Source organism: Paramormyrops kingsleyae, chromosome 5 (assembly GCF_048594095.1).
Source record: "Paramormyrops kingsleyae isolate MSU_618 chromosome 5, PKINGS_0.4, whole genome shotgun sequence".
Classification (NCBI taxonomy): Eukaryota; Metazoa; Chordata; class Actinopteri; order Osteoglossiformes; family Mormyridae; genus Paramormyrops; species Paramormyrops kingsleyae.
Genome location: NC_132801.1, coordinates 10,978,651 through 10,999,885, shown reverse-complemented (window position 1 = coordinate 10,999,885; position 21,235 = coordinate 10,978,651). Strand labels below are relative to the sequence as shown.

Genomic DNA, 21,235 nt, shown 5'->3' with positions numbered 1-21,235 from the left:
ATGCTTTCATAGGAGCCAAAGTCTCTAGTGGCACCACTGTATGTAGTCTAAAGTACAACATTCTGGCTGCTGGTTCTGAACGCAAGGCCGGCTCCATCCTGAACGCAGGGTCTCCGTCTGCCTGGTGGTCAGCAGTCACACGCCAGATGGGTAAATTAAACTCCCCCGTCTCCCCTCATCCCCTTACCTGCGGCTCGCCAAGGCGGCTTTCCGCGGCTGGCAGGCGTGTGCCGTGAGAGCGTGCCAAAGCTCCCAGCGAGCCGGCAGTGGGGGGGGGGGGCTTGGTAGGGACACTTCAAAAAGCAGCATAATCCAGTGGGCCCCCTACCCAAGTGCGCCCCCTTCATCCCCCCCTTTTCATTTTCCGCCAGTTCCCCGCCTGCTCCCGTCCGCTCCGTCAGGATGAGCCGGCGGAACCACAGACACTGGCAGAGGGATGGGATCCCAAATCCTCTGCAGTCATTTATCTTCCGCAAATAGCTCGCAGCTCTATTGCAGTGACCCCATGAGCTGGGTGGGCGGGTATCAGACAGGGGGGGGGGGGTAATATGAGCCATTTTGCCCCCTATATCCAGCATATAGTCATGTTCACATGGCCGTTTGGCGTATATTACATTTACCAGTTTGTACACTATGTTTTAGTGCAGTGCTGCATGATGCCGTTTCCTGCATTCTCCCCATCGCATTTATTTTCTCGTCTCGTTTTACGTTTTCTTGTATTGCTGCACTGCTGCTGTGTGACTTTGCGCACGACTTTCTGACTCACTTCCGCTTATGAAGTGTCAAGCGATTTGACACAGTGACTGATACGACGAGTGATCTTTGCGTGAATCCTTGGAGGTTATAGCTTCAGTAAACCGGCAGCAGTGACGGAGCATGCGTGACGGAACGCTTGCGTGTTGGCGGGGGGTGAGGTGGAGGGGAAGACTCCATGTGCTACTACACACAGAGAGCCCCCAGGCAGCCTCAGGCCTGAGCGCACAGCCTTCCCAGATGCTGCTGACATTATCGCAGCGTGTGCAAACAGCCTGGTGAAAAAGGCACAATTACTGACAGACCTTATCAGTGACTGTGAGAAAGTGCCAGGACTTGTAGGAGCACTTCAGACTCGGCAAGGGGGGGGGGGGGGGGGGGGAGGTAAGCTCTGACTTTGTGTTGAGTTTTTAAGGTCAGCATCACTTGCCTCGCCCCCCCCCCCCCTCCAAACCGCCTGACAGACACCGTAATGCCGGACACGGGGTCCGTGGGCAGCCTGTATTTTTCATTAAACTCTGTGTTTGGTCTGCATGGACAGACAGGCCTGCTGTGGCTGGGGGGGGGGGGGATAATCACTGCAGAGGGGGCTCTGTGGGCTCTTATCGGCACACTGGCAGCCGCGGTGCACAGTGAGTCTCTTGGGGGGGGGGGGGGTTAGAGATAAAAATAAAAACCTCTGCTTCCAATAATAGACATGACACCCGTCCACCGGTCCCTGGAGTTAATTGAATGCCAACAAATTATAATCAATGGTAATTAGGCCTGAATTTGAAACAGGATGTTTTCTTCCACCTCCTGCTTCTGACTTTTTGATGGAGGATCAGCTGTGGGGGGGCTCAATTACGGCCTTTAGACACACATGGGGAGGCAGCTAGGAAAGGGCATGGAGGGAGTTCATATCAAACTTCTGTGGACCTTGATGCATATCAAATGGTCAGGGAGGAAGCAAGAGAGACCACCAAGCGAGCACCTGTGTCGAGAGGTTAAACTGTCAGAACACTGGAAATCCCACCCTCGTCCACTAGGGGGCGCGCATGAGTCTGCCCACTGTTTAATGGCTTCCACATCAGATTCAGGTACAGATGGGATGGGATCTTTCAGCAATCACCTTTTTACTAAAGCCTCCCTTTTTTATACGGGTGTGCCGGACTCATTCTTCTGGAAGGCCACAAACCGGGAATATTAATGAGCCGCCTTTGTAAGCGGGTGATAGATCGCTAGCAGATATATTATCACGCACGCCGAGTCCCCTGCTGCAGCGTATCGCTGAACTCCACGCGATATTAATCTGTTCTCCTTTCTGACGGCACAGGACCGGCCGCTGCGGTCAGGCCTCGCCATTCTCCTCACGTTAGCTTTTATCGCCGTCGCTATCGCCGCAGATCGGTACATCCAGATGAAAACCGCCTCGACCCGGCCGTACGTGACGAACGACCGTGCCGGCATCTCCCAGGACCCGACCAATGGGGGGGGGGGGCATCCTTAATTTTTTTTTTTAATTACCCGATGCCACAAAATTATATTACTGCTTGCTCGTTGATCCGACAAGCCCTCCTCCGCTAACTGGCATGTGAAATGAGCCCACACTGGGGCCCGACCACAGCGTCGCCGTGACGATGCACCTCAACACTGCCGCATGGGTTATCTACCTCTGAACCGCAATATCGATAATTATCTCAAAGATTTAGTCCTGATTCAAAAGAAGATGGGGGCGTACGGCTCCTTCAGAGGCTCAGAGAAGCTCGCAGATGGAGAATGACCCATACAAACAGAACGTGCTGAAACCTCCCACTTCTCATTCGCAGAGCATCAATAATAAGACTAAAGTTTGCACGTCGGTGACACTTTGCCTCAGTTCACATGGGTTAACAGAGGCTGTCTGTAGCAAATGCTCTGTCACCGCATACTGATAAGACTGCCGTCAGGCTAAATCACCCATTCGATTTGTCTGAAGACAGCAAACAGCTGGCCGGATTTATACCCCCCCGGACCCGTCGCTGTCGGCGTGGAGTTTACATCTGCATGGAGTCCGACAGCACGCACGACCTGTGTACCTTACTCAGGAAACTAATTGTCGCATTCCTTTTAAATGTTATTTATTTAATTCTACAGTCTTTTTTAGTACAAACCAGTCACACTCCTTGTTTAGCTACATTCCAACATGTCGTTAAGCGACGCAAGTGAAAATCTCAGTAACCTAGGCGTGACCAAGACTGTGCTTGCGACTTTACTTTGGCCTCCGACACCCGATTTCTTTTATCCTTCATGGCGTGGACATTTTTAACATATTTGTACGTTCTACTTGAAAAATATCTCTCACTCCAACGTGCGTTGTTGTCAGGCGTACGACATTTGGTCATAAATGCGTGCATCGGTGGGAATATGAGCTTTTTTTTTTATTACCGTCGTATTTGCAAATGGTCGCTAACCAAGGTAGCGGCTAAACGAGGAGCGGCTGCACTCTCACTACGCGAGATTCTTGCCTGCCGCCTCATTTCGCTCTGCATGCGCACAGTGCCAACTTTGACGTGATGGGCTCACCTGCGTCTGCGCCCTGTCCATCATCAGGTAATACATCTTGCTGAGGATGCTCTGCTGTAGCTGGTCCCAGGAGATGGTCCGGTCTTCTCGCATGAGGAACGGGGGCCCGAACCTGTTGGGGGGGGGGGGGGTTGTTTACGTGATGAGAGCCGTGCCGACACGCCCATACAGCACATGACGGCAAGCGTATCAGACCTTTAAGTACCACCCCATGCACGCGCAGCCGCACAGTCCCAGACAAGAGGCTGTTATGCGTATAACATAAAAACTATTCATAGTATTTAATATTATTATTATTATTATTATTATTCTACCTCAAAGACTCATACTCATACTTCAACCATTTTTACTAGCACTTATCCAATTAGGGTTGCAGCTGTACCAAAGGGACACTGCTAATTGAACTTACTCTAGCTTGTCCTTGATGCTTTTATTCTGGGACAGACATAACCATATAGTCATCTTCATGCTTTTAAGACTCTCCCCAGCCTAACTCCTCTGCTCGCCTCCTACCTTGCAGTGTCGCCGCGTACTGAAAGGGACGAGCGACAGCCCAAGGCCTGTCACAGCTCCACAAACACACCACGGATAAAGCTACACGTTTCAGCTGGGGGAAGCCGGGATCAGCGCAAGCTGCCGCTTCCGTCTATTTCTGTCCAGTTTAATTAAGGAGCAAAATGTGTTTAACGAGATTTTACAGTACATTTGTCTCCTTGTTAAGGGATGCAATTAAAACAAAGACCGGCAACACAGAGACACAGCCTTTACTTACACCGCCTTCCTCTTAACCAGATAATGCCAGTGTCGACTCAAGGCTGAAAGACTGCAGAGGATTATGGGAAACATTTGGAATGTCAACGGTACACACACCGCGATTATGACTGAAAACTCCCGGATCTGCATGCTCTGGGCCTACAGCTGACTTTCCAGGGAATTATGATTTATAATCTATGCATGTTGGTTAAACATATTAAAAGAACAGCTGAAAATATAACCTGGGGGGTGGATTAAAAAAAGGAAAGAGTGAAGAGGCATTAGACAGCCTACCGCAAAGGGGATTACAGGCAGGATGCAGCCAGAACCGTTTCATCTGGCCAAAATGAGGCTTATGCACATCTCGTGGTTCACATGGCTGCTTGTATACCAGCAGTCATGTGCTCACGCAAGGCTGGAAACCGTGCAGGTCACGATGCAGGTTCAATCCCGGGGAGCAGCCGAGCCTACTACCTGACGTGAGCTGATTGGCTGGTGTGAGCCAATGAAAATGCAGCAGCCCGGGGGGACGCCAGGTTCACAGAGTCAGTAGGAGTTTGAGAATTTTGGGAAACATCTCCATCTCCAACGAGCAGAAGGAACACCGAGAACACCTCACTTTTAAATGATTTAAAAGCAGCTGATATCGAGGTAGGGGTCAGGGTGTGATGAATTATTCAATTCGGAGAGTGTAGCCACAACTTAAAAAATATATCACTGAACAGCAAGTGGATTAGAGGGCCCATAATCCTCAGCCCGTTTCAAGTCGGCCAGTTTTGCTGAAGTATGAAATCACTGTGCTGTGCACAAACAGGATCCAGAAAATAGCATATGGACTGACTTACTGTCGGAGCTATAGGGACAGATTCAAACAAGCTACGCATCATTAGGAAAAGCATTTGTGTCATTATTCCCAAAAGTTATACTTAAAGAGGAGGACATCCCAGATAACAATTGCAACTCGCAAGTGGAATGATGTGAGGACGAGGACATCTGTACCACACTGCTTATTATACAAAGTATTTTTGCGTATCACGTAATATTCTGTCTATTGCATATATCAACCCGTGATTTTAGCCGAATGACGCTTCATCCTGCCTGATCCACAAACACCACAAGCTGCAGAGTCACCATCCGGAGGAGCAGCCATCTTGGATTCAGGCTTCACCTCCGCACTGCCGTAAGTGGTCTCTGGACCGCGGTCACGCCGCCACAGGGTGCTCTTCTGTGTTTCCCTGACATGTGCCACCAGGGCATAGAAACCTACCTCAGATAAGGTCGGGTGCCACACAGCCCCTGGTGTCGCAGCGAACACTCAAGCTGCAGCCCAAGCTGGTCTTGGCGCCTTTCTGCTTGTCAGGCGTTAGATGCCTGAGCTTAAAGAGGCTCTAACTTCCTTACATTAGGCATCTCTACATTTCTTCTACATCACCAAGGAACAGACTGGCATTGTCTGGGAAGAGCACATGACCGGGGTCTTTAAAAAAACAAACAGTAAAGTTCAGTCTGGGTTCAGAGGCACACGCGTGTGGCGGCGTTTAAGGTCATCCCCGATGACTGAGCCAGCCCTCCCCTCTGAATTGGTCCCGCTCCCACATCACCTTGCCTTGTCTTGGCCTGTCACTCTTGTCCCCTGCACCCCGAATCCCTCTCTGACGCAGACCTGCCCCGCCTGGGCGCCGCAGCACCTTCTGTTCCCACCCCGGACAGCCACAGGCTTTGCATGCTGGGATGCGAGCCGCACCGCTAACATGCTAACATTCCCGCCCCGGCTTCATCGTTCACCACGGTAGAGACTCGCAGGCCCAGTCAGATGAGATCCCCACCCAGGGCTGTGAATACAGCAGCGCTGACTCACTTTCTGTTTCTGTTTCAGCGCATTGTGCGCGCGGAGCCTCGGGCGACGGAGCTGTACCCAAATATTTATCGGAATGTGCAGACAGAGGGAAGGGAGGCTACACAGCTAGCCTAGCACGGTTCGTATGAGGAGACTCCAGCTAGGACTGGGCTTCCCGCAGAGCAGGGTTACGGACGGCCCCCGCTCCCTCGTTACGCCGCCTGCTCTCTGGATCCGCAGAAGCACCGGTAGCTCCTCCCTGCAGCGACTCTCTGGTGATTTCAAAGCCTGCAAAAATCTACCGGGCACAACACAGAGGGTAAAATTCTCATGACCTCTCTGGAAATTCATGGTGCTTAGGACGGAGCAGGGGTCTCAAAGCAAGGGGAGTAAATCAGTAAATTGTCGCAAATTTTGTGTGTCGTCAAAAGGAGCACTCTGGGAAATTTGCAGGCCAGGTGGGGACTTGGTAAATTTTGCAGTCCGCTCCCTGCTGTGACGAGCCGACCCTCTGCCCCCCTCCCCCCGCGCGGCTCCTCTGCTACTGCGGTCGAGGGTGACTTTTAAACAGATTATGGCTCAATTGCGTCAATTGTCAAACGTGTGAGAGACGCAGCCCGAAAGCTAAGGGCGGCAGCTGCAGCGATGGCAGAGCAGTGTTGCAGGAAAATGTCACAGTGTGGGGAGTCTTTGTTACATCGACTCCCAGCACACAGAGACCCCTCCCCAGGGGTCACGTGCATCGATTTCCAGCTGCCCGAGGCCCCGCCCCTTGCTCCCTCCCAGCTGTGGTGTCCTGGGAAATCCCGCTACGACGGTGCCCACACCCCCGCCAGTTACCTGACAGCTTGTTGTCCGGATCCTGCGACGTTGCACACAAGCAGGAGGACCTTTCCGGAGCTGCTGTGATTCAGGAACTCCGAGGACAGGGTCCCAGGTGGGGATAACCTTTGACCTTCGGGCCCGGAGAAATAGGGCGAGGAAGGGAGGCTGTGGTGGTACCCTGGAGAGGGATAGAGACAGTGAGACTGGCGAGTGAGCAACCCGACCCAACATGGGCGTTCGAGGGAGAGAGAAAGCAAACGGATACAGGGCGGCAATGGGTCTCACGTTACACGGAGCCCGTCACGGACTGCAAGCACAGAATGGAACATTCACTCCGAGGCCCCGCCCCTCTCTGACATCATAAAACTCAACACTCATTACAGCCTGGTGTTTGGATGTCCAAGGTCACCAACGAAGAGGAGGCGGATCTCCATGGCAACATATGCCACGACAGCATCACACCTCAGACGCCTGCCATGACACCCCCAAGTGGCACGTCCCACACCTCCCCAAAAGGGCCTCGGGATGAAGGGTGATGGACGTGCTGGTTGGAGAAACTACCTCGGAGCCAGAAGGTCCAGTTCGAAGTTCCACTTCGGCCGCGTCCCCGACGTACCTCCATTTCACAGGGTGATGCACAGCAGTGGGTGAAAAGCAATGAGTACAGGCAGGAACTAGACATAACCCTCCCCAGCGTGTAAATAACCCAGCATCCCCTGCCAATCAACAACCGAATTTCACAGAATGCAAAATATGTTTTAATAATATGGAGGAAGAAATCTCTTAGCTGCAGAGGTGGAAAGTTCAGGTCCAGAAAGTGCAAATCCAGACCAAGGTTTTGTTTCAACCTGTGACTGTGACTCTTTATACTCATCTGGTTGGTAGAAACAAAACCTTGGTCTGGATTTGTACTTTCTGGACCTGAACTTTCCACCTCTGCTTATCTGGTACAATGAAGTGTAGCTGTGAGGAATCACTCAGCATCATGCCGCAGCAGATTAAATTCTGTGTGGCCAGAATTATTACAGACAGAACGTGGCTTCATTAAATCACTGTTTAACCTAAAGGTCACCAGAAACTAAGGTTTTTTTTTAATTAAACTTTTACCCATCCGATATTAAACTGAACCCTCCCCCCCCCAAAAAAACACAGGGCATCATCAGGACCACAGAGGTCTAAATAATCTTTCGGGGTGGGGTGCCCTTTGTCTAGCCTTTAAATTGGAGCCACCACTGGCTGGATATTGAATTCCTAGATATGGAACTTAAAAGGTTTTGAAAGGCCAGAGTCAGTTTCATTCAGACCAAAACGGAAGATTGCGACTCAAAAAAGGTCACTGTTTACAGCACGGTGTGAATACCCACCATGCAGTGTGTTTAGGCTCCCCCCCCCCGTTTGTTAATTACTGCAATGTTACATGATAAAATAGCCTCAGAAAACAAACACACACACACACACACACACTTGTCTCTGCTATTCCCAGGCTGGGCTGGAGAGAGACGCTTTCAATCAGAGTTTCATTCTCACCCCCCCCCCCCAGTCGACCAGGGTCAGGCTGAACTCCAAGACCCGACAGAGCCTTAATTAAACAGCTTGGCCCCTATAGAGGGCCCCGCATGCCCCCCTGCCTCGTCTCACTGTATGGCATGTGTTGAGCTATGGGGGGAGACCTTCAATATTTCAATTGGAAAAAAAAACAACAACACACAGCTAAAGAAACTGCACAAAAGGCAGCAGCCAGGAACAGCAGTGAGGTTAAAATGGCCGCTTCTTTAACATCATTAATAGTGACGCGGTAATGAAGGGACGCACATTCACCTATATGGCTGTGGGTAATATTTCCCATGATGCCCTATGCTCTCTAATGAGCGCCACACGCGATAGAGGTCCGCAGGCCAGCAGCTGCCCGCGCACCTCCATGAACAGCGGAACGAGCTTTTTAAGGGGCTGAGCCCCTCCCTCCAATTGATGGCGGCATCAGCGCTGGCGCTGAGCTCCTCCCAATACCGCAGACCCGAAAATGAGGTTCCGCTTCAGTGGTACCAAATCTGGGCTCCTCCTTGTTTGTCAGGCTGTAAACTGGATGAAATCTGAACGAAAAAGTTACTTTCCAACTGATTTTTGGTCTGGGAGAAAAATTACTTGTCCATAGGGCAGAACGGAAATTTCCAGAGTGGCACCCTGAGGAAGCCGGCGCCATTCCTGCTTCTCTGTGAGCTTCCGCAAGGGTTTAACAGCCCCTTGTGTCAGATGCACAGTTCAGCTCGGGGCACGTATCCCATCATGCTCTGTGCCGAGCCGCCCTCGGTGTCCCGCGGCTGACGGGGCCGCCGGGCAGCCGAACCCTCTGCCGTATGGCTGCTGCCCTCCTGCCGGCGTGCAGCGTCACACGTGTCGCGTGCCGAGTCACGGCGCCCAGCCAGGCGTCGCCTCACAAGACGGAGAGGGCCGCGGCGATCGGCCGACACGCCACACCGCGGGAAACACGTCAGGAGCCAAGAGCCGGGACACGTGCCGCTAAGAAGGTGCTAGGAAGAGCCAGCCAGCTAGGCTATTAGCACTGCACAGCTTTATTGTGATCTGAGCCATGTGCAGCACGCGGCGAAGCGGAACGGCGTCCCTCCTGGACCCACATTCATGGTAGCACTGGCGTTACAGTGCAAAGATCTGGGAGGGAGCAAAAATGTGGACTGTCGGAGGACAGGGTAAAGAAACACTGCATTAAGTAATTAAAAAAATTTATGAATAAACTTATCTACCTTTTTTTTTTACAAAAAATCAGTTTTCATCTGTCTTTGTTTCATGGTGAGTTCAGAATCATTTGCTTCAACTGGGAAATTCCCAACATAAAACAGTGCAAGCGTGTGCATGCCCATGTAGCGTGTGCTCATGTAGCGTGTGTCTGTGTGCCCGTGTAGCGTGTGTCCATGTACTGTGTGTATGTCTGTGTAGCATGTATATGTGCCCGTGCAGTGTGTGCATGTGCCCTTGTACCATGAGTCCATGTAGTGTATGTGTGCCCATGTAACATATGTATGTCCGTGTAGTGTTTTGTGCCTGTGTAGCGTGACATGAGACATGAGATTTACACAACGAACAGAAAAAGATTTCCAAGGAGCAGACCATCAAACTGAACTCTGAGCATCTCTCAAAGTTCAAAGGAATCCATACGGTGTTCCCACTCATGTAGACAGTGCACGAGTGGCAGCCCTCAGGACATGGTGCACGAGCGGCAGCCCTCAGGACATGGTGCATGAGCGGCAGCCCTCAGGACATGGTGCATGAGCGGCAGCCCTCAGGACATGGTGCACGAGCGGCAGCCCTCAGGACATGCACACTGCAGGCCTTCCAGAACAATCAATCAGTCTTCTGCTCTGAAGGACTTGGACTGAGAATTTCCGCTCTGCAGCAACCCTCCCGCTGCCTTTCACTGCCCTGAGGGTGTCTTCTAAGCCCTTTGATTTCCAGAACCCGCCCCCGCCCCCCGCTGAGCAATCTGGGAGACCCACCCCAGAGCCTGCACTCGACAAACCTCTGACTGATCTGCCAGACACACTCTATATATCATCTAAACTTTTGACTTTACAATTGAATCTTCTGAGTGAGGGAGGAGGGAACGCAGAGGCCGTGAATTTCTGAGCAACACTGCACTTTGACAAAGGCCTCGCTTCAACCCCAGAGGTTTGTGGAGAGCTCTGCTCAACAATGCAGTGCCGGAAGCTCAGGCAGACTCAATCTTACTGTTTACTTAAAAACAAACAAAACAAAACAAAAACAGCAAAACTACTCTTTGCTGAACAGCACTTTTTTAAATTAGTGCACATTTATCCTGATATGATGAGCCTCAAAATTACAGAAGTCTACCCCAGCTACTCTCAAAGGCCATCCAGCTGACCCAAAAAAAAAAAAAAATAGTGTGAAATGTCTTCATTTGCCTAGAGACAGGAACGTTTTCTACGTTTGTTTGCTCTCTATCCTATATAGAAAGCAGGTCTTTCCTACAGCAGCATTCCATGAAAGATACTCAGATCCTCCAACCCCGGAGAAGCAGCCAGCTCTAACCAAATTCCGGATTTCAATTCCGCCGGTTATTAGGCCTGAGGCCGAGCGGCCCGAACCGCCGAGGAGCCACCTGGAAAGTGCCATGCCGAAGGCGGACGATACTACACAGAGTATGGAATTAGATTACATTTCTAGGAGCATTACTCGAATTATTACTCGATATTACGGAGCCAGCCGTGCTGCGGGATGGGTCTGCAGACGATCTGTACTCCCAGGACTTGCTGAATGCATTCTGAAGTCTGGCTCACTCAGACGCCAATTCTGACACCGATCTGACGCACATATGAGTGTAAACAAAACAAAAAAGACGACGTGTAAGGTTTGTCAAACCGACCCGACATCTGCCGGGCGACATGATCCTACAAGATGAGGACAAAATGAGCAATAACTACAGTAACCAAGTATCTACATTCTCACAATGCTAATGTGAACATATGATCCGTGTGACCATCTCGTGTGAATCTTTAGACAATTTGTCATGTAGATCAAAGTGGTGGAGCAGTAAACCAACCATTTGATTTTGATTCACTTTAATTCACAATGCTAGTAATTTCAAAAGACCAAATGTACACAACCAAGGTAGAAAAACGGACACCAAGGTGCAGGTCTAATTTCTAGTTCCGTGTTTTTGAGGGGAATGAAATATCTCAGCTGTTTCATGCATTTTCTGATTTCTGAGGTTATATGCTAATTAGCTCCATCTAAGACGAATTGTTTGTACTCTGTGCATGTGATCTTACTTCCTGATTCCCCTGCCAAGGAAGGAAATTAAAGAAAATACATGCACTCTCGCATGCACAGGCAGATACATGGAGATTTTGAATGTTGATGAACTGGTGAGCGGCAGCATGAAGATTTCTGCTGTGAATGGTGTAATTTGAGTAAATATTACCAAAGTAGTTTAAGAGAACATCATCTGTGTCCAGCAGATGGAACCCAAACTCTTCTTTAACATGCAGTTCTCCATCCATCCATCCACCCACCTATCGACCCATCCATCCATCCACCTATCGACCCATTCATCCATCCATCCATCCATCCATCCACCCATCTATCGACACATCCATCCATCCATCCTGAGACACACAGGCCAGCGGCGGTTGGGTAAGCACTATGATTTTTGGGATGTCTCCTCCACAGGGCCAGGCTGATTCCCATGTAAGCTTGGCCGCCATCTCGTCACGCAGACAGAGAGTGGAAAACTCGCCGCCTCACACCCCCCGCTAACTACATTTAGGCGAAGGCTTTTTAATGGTGAACCTATGACTCAGCACGACATTTTCTCTGGCTGCTCGAGGTGAGCAGATGGACAGGCTTAATGGCACCAATAAATAAGCGTGCAAGCATTGATCTGGGCTCATGGTGACACGGTGGGGAAGTGAGGGAAATCCATCACATCACTACTAAATACCGTGTAACTGGCTCACCTCACATTGGTCTTACCCCTTCCATAATTTATTACAAAAGTGAACAGCAGGGGGAGTAGCAGTTGAGGAACCAGAGTTACAAATGCAAAGCTAAATTCAAAGATGAATAACAGCTGGAAAGTACTTAACTTGCTGCCTCAGTGAGCACCCAGTTATATTAAATTGTAAGACAATTTGTATAAAGGCATCTGTCATGCAAGTGAATTATAATTAATGTTATGCAGACATCTTGCAGCCGAGGAACAGATGGTTGGTCCATTTTGGGCACGTTCGGCTACACAAGCATGCAAACAAAGGCTCCCGTAACTCTACCGAGAGATGAGTCATCGGTCGCATGACGCGGCTGTCACCGGGAAGGGAGTATCGCTTTCCTGTTATCACCCGGTGCCATTCCTGCTGCAGGAAACCCATTCATACCTGCCGAATTTATAAACCGGGGGCCAGGGCGCAAAACGGTATCCGATTCATGTCGGCATTAAAGTTCACGGTGCGTGAGCTACAGGGCCCGATTACGCAGACCTAACGACAGACAAAAAAGCTCAGAGGCTTTCAAAGTGACGCATTCAAAAGCAAACAAACTGTCCCTGTTCCCCCTGCAGTGCCAGGGATGTGCCTCAGGACCACCCCCCCTCCCAGCTACCCCCCCCACCCAGCTTTGGAGCCCACGAACCGCACGGCAACTCAGTTCTTTCACAACGATGTCATCGCACACTATTTGATGATTAAGCTGCTAGTATAATGACACAGGATTAACACTAGGGGGCGAGTGCTGAGGGAACTCCAGCCAATCAGACGCACCTCTGGCTGCCTTCGAATGGTGGGCTATTATCCCTCAGGGGCATTATCAAAGCAGGAACAGTCACACTGCTACACTGCTGGCCTGTTTCCATGTATGTGTGTGTGTGTACTTTCCTGAAAGGCGGCTCATCGAAAGCAAATCCCCACTGGCTCCACACCGGGCCACCGCCCACATGACACAGCTGATTGGAGCGCGGCCAAGAGGAAGGACGCTGGGGCACGCCCGGCCGAGGCGGGCAACCCGACGCCACCTGAAACTGGGCGTGCGGTACGATCTGCCTCTCCGGCTGCTCTCCGTAACTGACGGCTGCTCTCCGTATCTCTTCCTCCACTTAACTCCATGTAAGACACAGCTGTCTGTGCCCCGCTGCCCACGCCTGTCTGTGCCCCGCTGCCCACGGCTGTCTGTGCCCCGCTGCCCACGGCTGTCTGTGCCCCGCTGCCCACGGCTGTCTGTGCCCCGCTGCCCACGGCTGTCTCTCTAGCGCACGTTTTACTTTCATGCTTTATTTATTTAGCCGACACATTTATCCAAAGCAGCACACAAGTGAGACAGTAGAATCAGCCAGTTCCTGGTACAACTGGGGTTACGGGCCTTGCTCAAGGGCCCAATGGTGGGATCGCTCAGCCCAGCCTGGGATTTGAGCCAGCAACCTTCTGATTGCACAGTATCCTAACCCACTGAGCTACACACCAGCACCAAAATAAGCCAACTTAGTTCCAGGCATCAGTGGAGGACGAGCCCCTGCCCAGCAGCACCCCCGCGGGAATCCCTGGCAGACCGCGGCCCGCGGTCACATCCACCACACCTGTATGGATCCTCTTCCGTGGATCCCTGGCCAAGTCTTCTTGGGACGGCGCAGACGGGGGCCTAGAAACAGCTAGACCCGCCCGCCCTCCATGCCCAAGCACCAGGTCTCACCAGCTATACGATTTAAGGATGCGCTGCCCTGTAACAGGGACTCAGGAGTGATTAACTAAAGATTCGGTCACACTCAGGCCATGCGATCGGCTCAAATCTGCATAACGTTCTGCTTTAACGGTCAAATGCTGCCACTTGTCATTCCCGGGAGCCACATAAGACGTGTAACTCCTCCGCTTGCAGTCAGTGCGTTTGTGCAAGGCGCTTGCCCCCGTGCATTTATATGCCAGCCATCTGCCCGGAGACATCTGCCAGAGGAGGGGGGGGGGGCTGACATCCGGCCTGCATACATTTCTCTTAGTCCATGTTTTACACAAGGTACTCCATATTCCATATTGAACACAATGGTGCTTGTGATGACACGGTTTAGGGCCCTGCAGCACTGCATCTTGGGTAAAGTGTACAACAATTGGGAGTTGTGACTCACAGCAGCTCGGACACGCCGGCCCAATTACCTGAGATTCGCATGGAGCCCCCCCTCCCATAGAGGGGCGGGGCCTGGAAGGCGTAGATGACATCGCTCTCCGCGATGGTGGTCAGGTCGTCCTCGTCGAAGAAGGAGCGCTGGAATCCAGTGGTATAGACCTCCGACAGGATCACCTAAGGCGACCGGGAGAGACGACTCAACTGAGTCAAAGGGTCCCGGGTGCCAAATGACAGCTCAGCGAAAAAAGAATCACATGAAGTACAGGCACAAGGATTAACCGCGATCCACAAAGGATTGACAGCCACAGAAGAGTATATGGAAGAATCATGGGGAAGCTGTTACTGGCTCAGATTCTTACAACTGTTAACATAAGACATGACAAACACAGAAACCCCTGAGGGGAAAAACACTGGCGTTCAACAAGTGATTGAGTCACTGGGAGGTCACCGAGACTGGGAATGACGAGCTCCTCTCTGCCCTAGGGCGGCTGACACAGACGCGACCTGAAAAACAGATTCCCACGTGCCAACAGAACCCAAATGACTGCGAGTCGTAAATCAAAAGAGCTTCATCACTGCGGCTTGACTGTTGCTAGGGCAACAACACCCAAGCAAAGGTCTAGAACACAGAGCCGAGAACACGGATGGAACCAGGAGAGACGAGTGTCTATTTATGTCCGCGACGCACCGTCAACATTTTTTACCAGCTGATCTTACCGAGATGTAATTATAGAAACTGGAAATGCAGCCATCATTCTGGCTGGAAAACCAGGCTCTGCTCCCAAATATCTCTGAGACAGAGAGTGGTGTGTCCTTCCACGTAGGATCTCTTTGGGGGCGGCGACCAGCCGCAGTATCGGAAAGGAAACAAAGCTGAACCACCTGCATTCTTGGAAGGGCAGGAGAAAAAAATAACTCCCCCCTAATCCCCAAATTTTTCATCTTGGCAGATATGTACCACTTCGGAGTCTGTTTTCGCATGCATAATTTAGAGATTTTTCCATCCACCCTCCCTCATTTGTACAGAGGTAAAAAAATAAAATATTTAAAAAAAAACACAAAAGACGCAGACGGAGCCCGTTCTATTCTTCCAACCAGCATGACGAACCATCAGGCCCAGCGGCTGCTCTGACACAAGCGTCTCTCGGCCCGTTTCATCCTGACTGACAGCGGCGGACTTGGCACTTGCAGTTCCATCTGTTGACACCAGGGGGACAGTCCCCATGCTTAACAGATGGGCTGGAGGGGCAAATGAAACGCATCCTGTCACTGTCTACGGCCGCCCGCTTCTGCGGTCTATTTTTAACCTCCCCATTGCCGTTTTTAAACGTGGGACGAGGGCAGTTGAGGTACCATTGGTCGATCAGCCCAGGATTGGGAAGAGATTCATTACCCCGCCAGCCATTGGAATTTGAACCTACAATCTCCCAGCTATGGGTACAGATCCGTAACTTGTTCGGCTGGACAAGTGTGAGCACAGTCCTTTACTGTCAGGAATCACCCCTAAAAATAACCCCAAAACAGAAAATAAACATTAAACCTAAACAGAAAAGCTAACATTGAGTGTGGAACATTAAAACCAGTGCAGGAGGGGTTTACAGATCTGCTCACCTGAAGACATCAGTCCCCTGTGGACTTTTACGAGTCCCCCACCAAACACGCACCCCCCCCCCCTCTCCCCCCTTTACTGGCTGCTCGTAATGCTGATGGCGAAGCGGTTTTATGAGCCCCGGTGAGCATTTAAATTAGTCTACACCCCATTGAGGTTGATGGACAAAGGAATCATGCTGGTTTTACCAATACAACCTGCCCCGAACATCCCAGCAAAGGCTATTTATCAATTAACGCCAAGGCAATAAACAGCCTTTCCAGGTTATTGCAAGCAGCAAATCTTGAGAGAGATTAGAAACTCTAACCCTGTTAGGTGATACTTCAAAGTCAGATTACAGACAATGTCAGGCATCACACAACAAGCACAGAACATGTGCGGGGTTCATTTAAACGCTACTTCCATAACAAAAATTCAAATAAAGACGATGCATGATAAGAAACTCAGTGGCTCCCTGGATCCCGCACAGAGGACGGAGAGCGAGGGAGACGGCAGCTGCAGAGACATTGCACAAAAGACACGGAGGCAGAGGGAGGTCAGCGGCACAGACACACACGGGGGGGGCACGCAGGGTCAATCTGTCAAGGGAGCTTTGCTGATGCATAGAGGGACCACAAGGGGGGGGACTGAGAGGGGCCACAAGGGAGGGGCCTGAGAAGGGCCACAAGGGGGGAGCCGAGAGGGGCCACAAGGGGGAGCCCACGAGGCTCGCAAGAGGCCTTCAAATATTCATTAGTCTCCAAGGCAACACCCCCCCAGCCTCACCACTGACACGAGGCCAACCTGCACAGACAAAGCATGAAAATCGACAGGCATCCATTATTGAGCAGGACTAGGGTCGTGTATGGAGGACGTTACTGTGCGTGTGCGTGTGCGTGTGCACATACATGTCTGGGTGTGGACACCAACCTGATCTGGCGGAAGCTTTCCCTCCTCAGCTACCATCCCTCGCAGCGCAGCCACCGTGCCGAACAGCGGCACCGCCAACCCGATGCGGACATACCTCTGGCCTTTGGTGTTGAAGGCGAGAGTGACATAGAGAGGCCTGCTCAATGGGGGGGGGGGGGACACGACACAGGATACATGGATCAGTCACAAGCCTGTTTTTACCAGAGTGAGAGACACATGCGATTCAACAACACAAGTGTATCCCAGGTGAACATTACCCAGAATGCCCTGCTCTGCCAGATAGGCCATTACCCAGAATTCTTGGCTCTGTCTGGCAGCCTCACAGTTCAGCCTTATCCCGTCACAAACTGCCACGAGTTTTATAGGAAACAATGGAGCCGCATCATCGACTTAAACCGTCGCCACGCAGCAGCCGGCGAGTTAACAACACACGGCTAGTGTCCGCCACGCCGCACCCGTTGCCCAGACAACCAGACAGGCCAGCTTCCATGCCGTAATCTGGGTCAGCACGCAGGTCCGCAGAACCCCAGGCACCCCCCCCTCCGGCTACAGATCCTCATTGCTCCTCACTCCCTGAGAAAACATGGTTAGGGCCATGTTTCAACTTGAGAGCGTATATCGGCGGTAGGGTGGGCGGGGTCACCAGGACCCCCGGCATACAGGGACAGCACAGCAAGACTGGTGACGCGAGACCCCAGCCCACGGTGCCCTGACACAGCTCACCCCCCCCCCTCGCTTCCGTGCGGATGTGTCCTCCTTATGCTGACACTCTCTCTCTCTCTCCCTTTTCTTTACCCGCAGCTCTCGTCCTGGTTTCAGGTGACGGTGGCAGAGGCTGCATCCTGGGACGTGACAATGACACGCAGAGACAGCCACACCGGCTGCCCTCCCCAGCACCTCCCTGTCTCCCTGTCGGCAGAGGAGCGCCACGTGGGTGAGACCTCCACGCACCGCACCCACAACAGCGCCCCCTAGAGGGTTGCCTGAGCCGTGCTGTCAGGAGTGTACGGGGGGGGGGGTCATTCACACATCTGGCTCATTCTTTCTGACCCATCTGTGAGCATAATGGGACCCTCTTAACTGTCACCATCAAGCAAATGGACACTCAGTTTTAAAAACACTGAAAAAAGGTTCTTCATTCCTTAAGGTAACCTGTCATGCATCCAAAATCACTTTTTAATCCAAAAACTGATTCGCAGTAACGTTTCCACACCAATGTTCTCTTTCTGCATACTGCTGTAAAAAGACTGTCTAGGATCTTCCTGGTCATCAATCTGCCAGGCTTTTCATTCACCTCTGGTCCGGCGCTGTAAGGAATTTACAGTTTTCCTCTTTGCAGAAAAAAAGCTGCAGCTTCAGGGGAACTCAACCTGAAGGAGGTGAGATACAGCGGAGAGACGGATTCAGGCGAAGGCATCTAATGACGGCACCGTATTGCCTTTGTCGGCAGACAGGCCCGGTCCCCGGTGGCCGGCAGGCGCTGCAACTCCCCAGGGACGCCGGTCAGGTCAAAATCATCAATACTGTTTGAAAGGTGACACGTGCGCCTGACATACCCCGACAGTGCAGCGGGGGGGGGGGGGCTCTACGGAAAGGGCGGGGCATGCCCACACTGGCTGACGGGGTCTCAGCTTGGGTGAACATGCCACTCTGGGGTCCCAGGAAGCCGGAACGAGATGAATGACCTCCTCAAAAACACCACCTTTCCTTCTGAGAGTCCTGCTCCATCTCCACAAAGGCAAACACATCAGCGATCCCGCAAATTCACGCTTTTTGGGCGACAAGCCGTTCTCTGTCATTGGCTTTGTTTTTCTAGCCCTCCCCCACAATCCAAGACCCCCCGCAGGATGAGACAGACGTGCACAACTGCTCAGGGGCGGAACGTCGAGTCGTGCGGTTATTTTGTGGGTAAATGGGCAAAAATTACATTTTTAAAACTTTAAAACAGATCTCAGACCAACCACTGATTCAGGACTGATTCTGAGACTGATTCCAGCCACACACAGAATTTCACCTCTACCTCCCCTCACTGATCCAGGGTCACCTGTTGGACCCTGTGTTGCTAAGGTAACTTTGCCACATTTGTACCAGACAGCACCGCAACATGTGAACAAGGCCCCAGCACTAAAACCCATTCAACAGGAACTGGTGCTGTGAGTGATGATTATGGTGGACTTGGATGTAGCTGGTTTTATCTTTGATGGGAGGGGCCCAACTCACCTGGTCTGACGCAGCGGGATGGGCAGGGAGATGCAGAGGAAGGGATCAAAGGTGTTGCTCTGTTTAAGGCAATGCGGGCAGGTCAGGGAGGACCTTCAGAGAGAGAGGGGATGGGGGGGGGGGAAGAAAAGGATTTAATGTGGGAAGAGCAGCTTCGTCACATAACTGCACTTTACAAACAAGCAAAAACAGTCAGAAGCGCTCGGCATAAACAAAAACAGGTTACAGAGACCTGAGAGGTGTGATGGCCTCCAGAAAGGGCTGGGGGGGGCCTCACTACCCGGCCGGACTTGGGGGGGATGTACAGGGGAAATGGGTGGGGGCGGTGGAGGAAATCGGCACCTGCTCCAGCTGGTCTGCTTTTATTTCTGACTGACTCATCGTCAGCATGGGGGGGGATTCCTGCCTCCCCCTGAGGTGCCCCCTCCCAGAATCCGGCTAGATTTCTTCACGTCCGCAGCTCAGTTCCGGAAGTCTCTGAATCACTCCGCCCCCCCCCCCAAGGACGCAGAGCCCCTGTCACTCAACAGTGGCCCCCTGGCGAGTTTTCTGCATCTAACATGCAGTCACGCCAATTCCTGGGCTCTTCCAAGCACCTGGGAGGGAGGGGGTGGGGGTGATGCTGAAAGCAGCATGCCACACCCATGCAAAGCTATGACATCATCGGCAGGTGACACGGCGGGTGACACAGCAGGTGAGACAGCGGATGAGATAGTGATCCCAAAGAGCCGGTGCCAACTGAGTCACCTGGGTGGGGAGGCGGGGCGTGACTGACAGTCCCCCCTCCCCCCCAACAAACAGGAGATGGACTGTCCCTCACGGAACATCAGGGTCCTCACAGTGTCAGCAGCACGCAGCTGGAAACACTAGGATCCATCTTTTAGCATGTTAACGTAGCATCACACGTGCAACTCCCTTTTCATGACGGAAGGCAAACAGGGAAAACACGAAAGAAGCGCACACACACTCACTTCAGCTGCAGGTGGGCGGAGTCTGATTTCTGAAATCTCATTTTAAAAAATGCTTTAATTTTGATTATAGCTTAACAACAAACGCAAGTGGTAACAGACATGTCATCTCAATGAGGCTGACCTAAACAAGATATGCGATTACAGAAGTATGCGTCCCTAAATTAGATTGTAGCAAAAATAAGTGCTAAGATAATATTACATCTATCTTGAATTTCATCTGCCTGTATGGCGGTGAACGGTGGTCATGCAGTGTGAAAAATGCATACAAAAAAAATTGTGCGATAACAGATAATCTGAAATGTAAAAAAGATACAACTTCATTTGTCTTCCATAATTGTAAACCTAGTATAGAGTCCAGGAAGCAGACACACACACACATACACACACACACACACCCATAACCAAACAATGGGTAATTCAAAGGCAATAATTCAACCTTGTGATTTTGCTGTGCAGGATGAAACCCAAACAGGCACAGGGACAGCATGCAATCCCCACCCACAACCCTGGAGATGTGAAGCGATGATCCTGCTCACTGCAGACCCCCACGCCGCCAACATATCACGTCTCTGCAATTAACAAAACGTTAAAACCCCTTTGAACGGCACGAGACGAAACGGCAGCGTTCACGTGAGATACCCAGCCTGAAGCAGTGCGTACACACATGTTGTTTAAACAAGCGTAAATCCCTGAAGTGAGCGTGTGTCGCAGAGACGGCCGTGCTGTCACGTGCCGAGCAGCGCAGCCGTTAGTGCATGTTCCCTGGTAGCAGAACAGAGACATGGAGCCGATCTAATGCCAACAGGAGATGTGCTTTGGTTCTAAATGGCCAAGGATCCAACAACCCACTGTTGCACTCAGTGATGAAGGAGGATACCTCAGAAGACTTAAAAGAAAAAAAGATTTAAAATTAGATTAATCATTCTGGTCATAAATCATGTGAAGGACGAGTTGAAGCCGGGATTTATTTAATAACCGCTTTGGCTTTGCCGCACCCGTCATCCACGTAAATCGCCGAGCCCCATCACCTGGTAGCCCACATTCTCCGTGGCTCACATCCACAGAACATGCCTCCCTTTCCCCCCCCTTGAGAAAATCATCCCTAGCCAAAGTCCACTAAAGCCATCAGCCTCATTAAACGCTGTACGGTTTGAGTGCTGCCTGCGGCCTCTGCCACAT

The 21,235-nt window shown here is 51.4% G+C and overlaps 1 protein-coding gene across 2 annotated transcripts in view; it reads right to left on the bottom strand.

Moving 5' to 3' along the window:
• usp43a (ubiquitin specific peptidase 43a) overlaps positions 1-21,235 on the bottom strand; it is a 72,203-nt gene that overhangs the window by 15,087 nt on the left and 35,881 nt on the right. For both annotated transcript variants that reach the window (XM_072712125.1, XM_072712126.1), the window contains exons 4-8: positions 19,086-19,178; positions 16,866-17,001; positions 14,377-14,521; positions 6,728-6,890; positions 3,298-3,409 (exon numbers count right to left, since the gene is read on the bottom strand). In XM_072712125.1, coding sequence (XP_072568226.1) covers positions 3,298-3,409; positions 6,728-6,890; positions 14,377-14,521; positions 16,866-17,001; positions 19,086-19,178 — 649 coding nt within the window. The remainder of the gene's footprint in view (positions 1-3,297; positions 3,410-6,727; positions 6,891-14,376; positions 14,522-16,865; positions 17,002-19,085; positions 19,179-21,235) is intronic.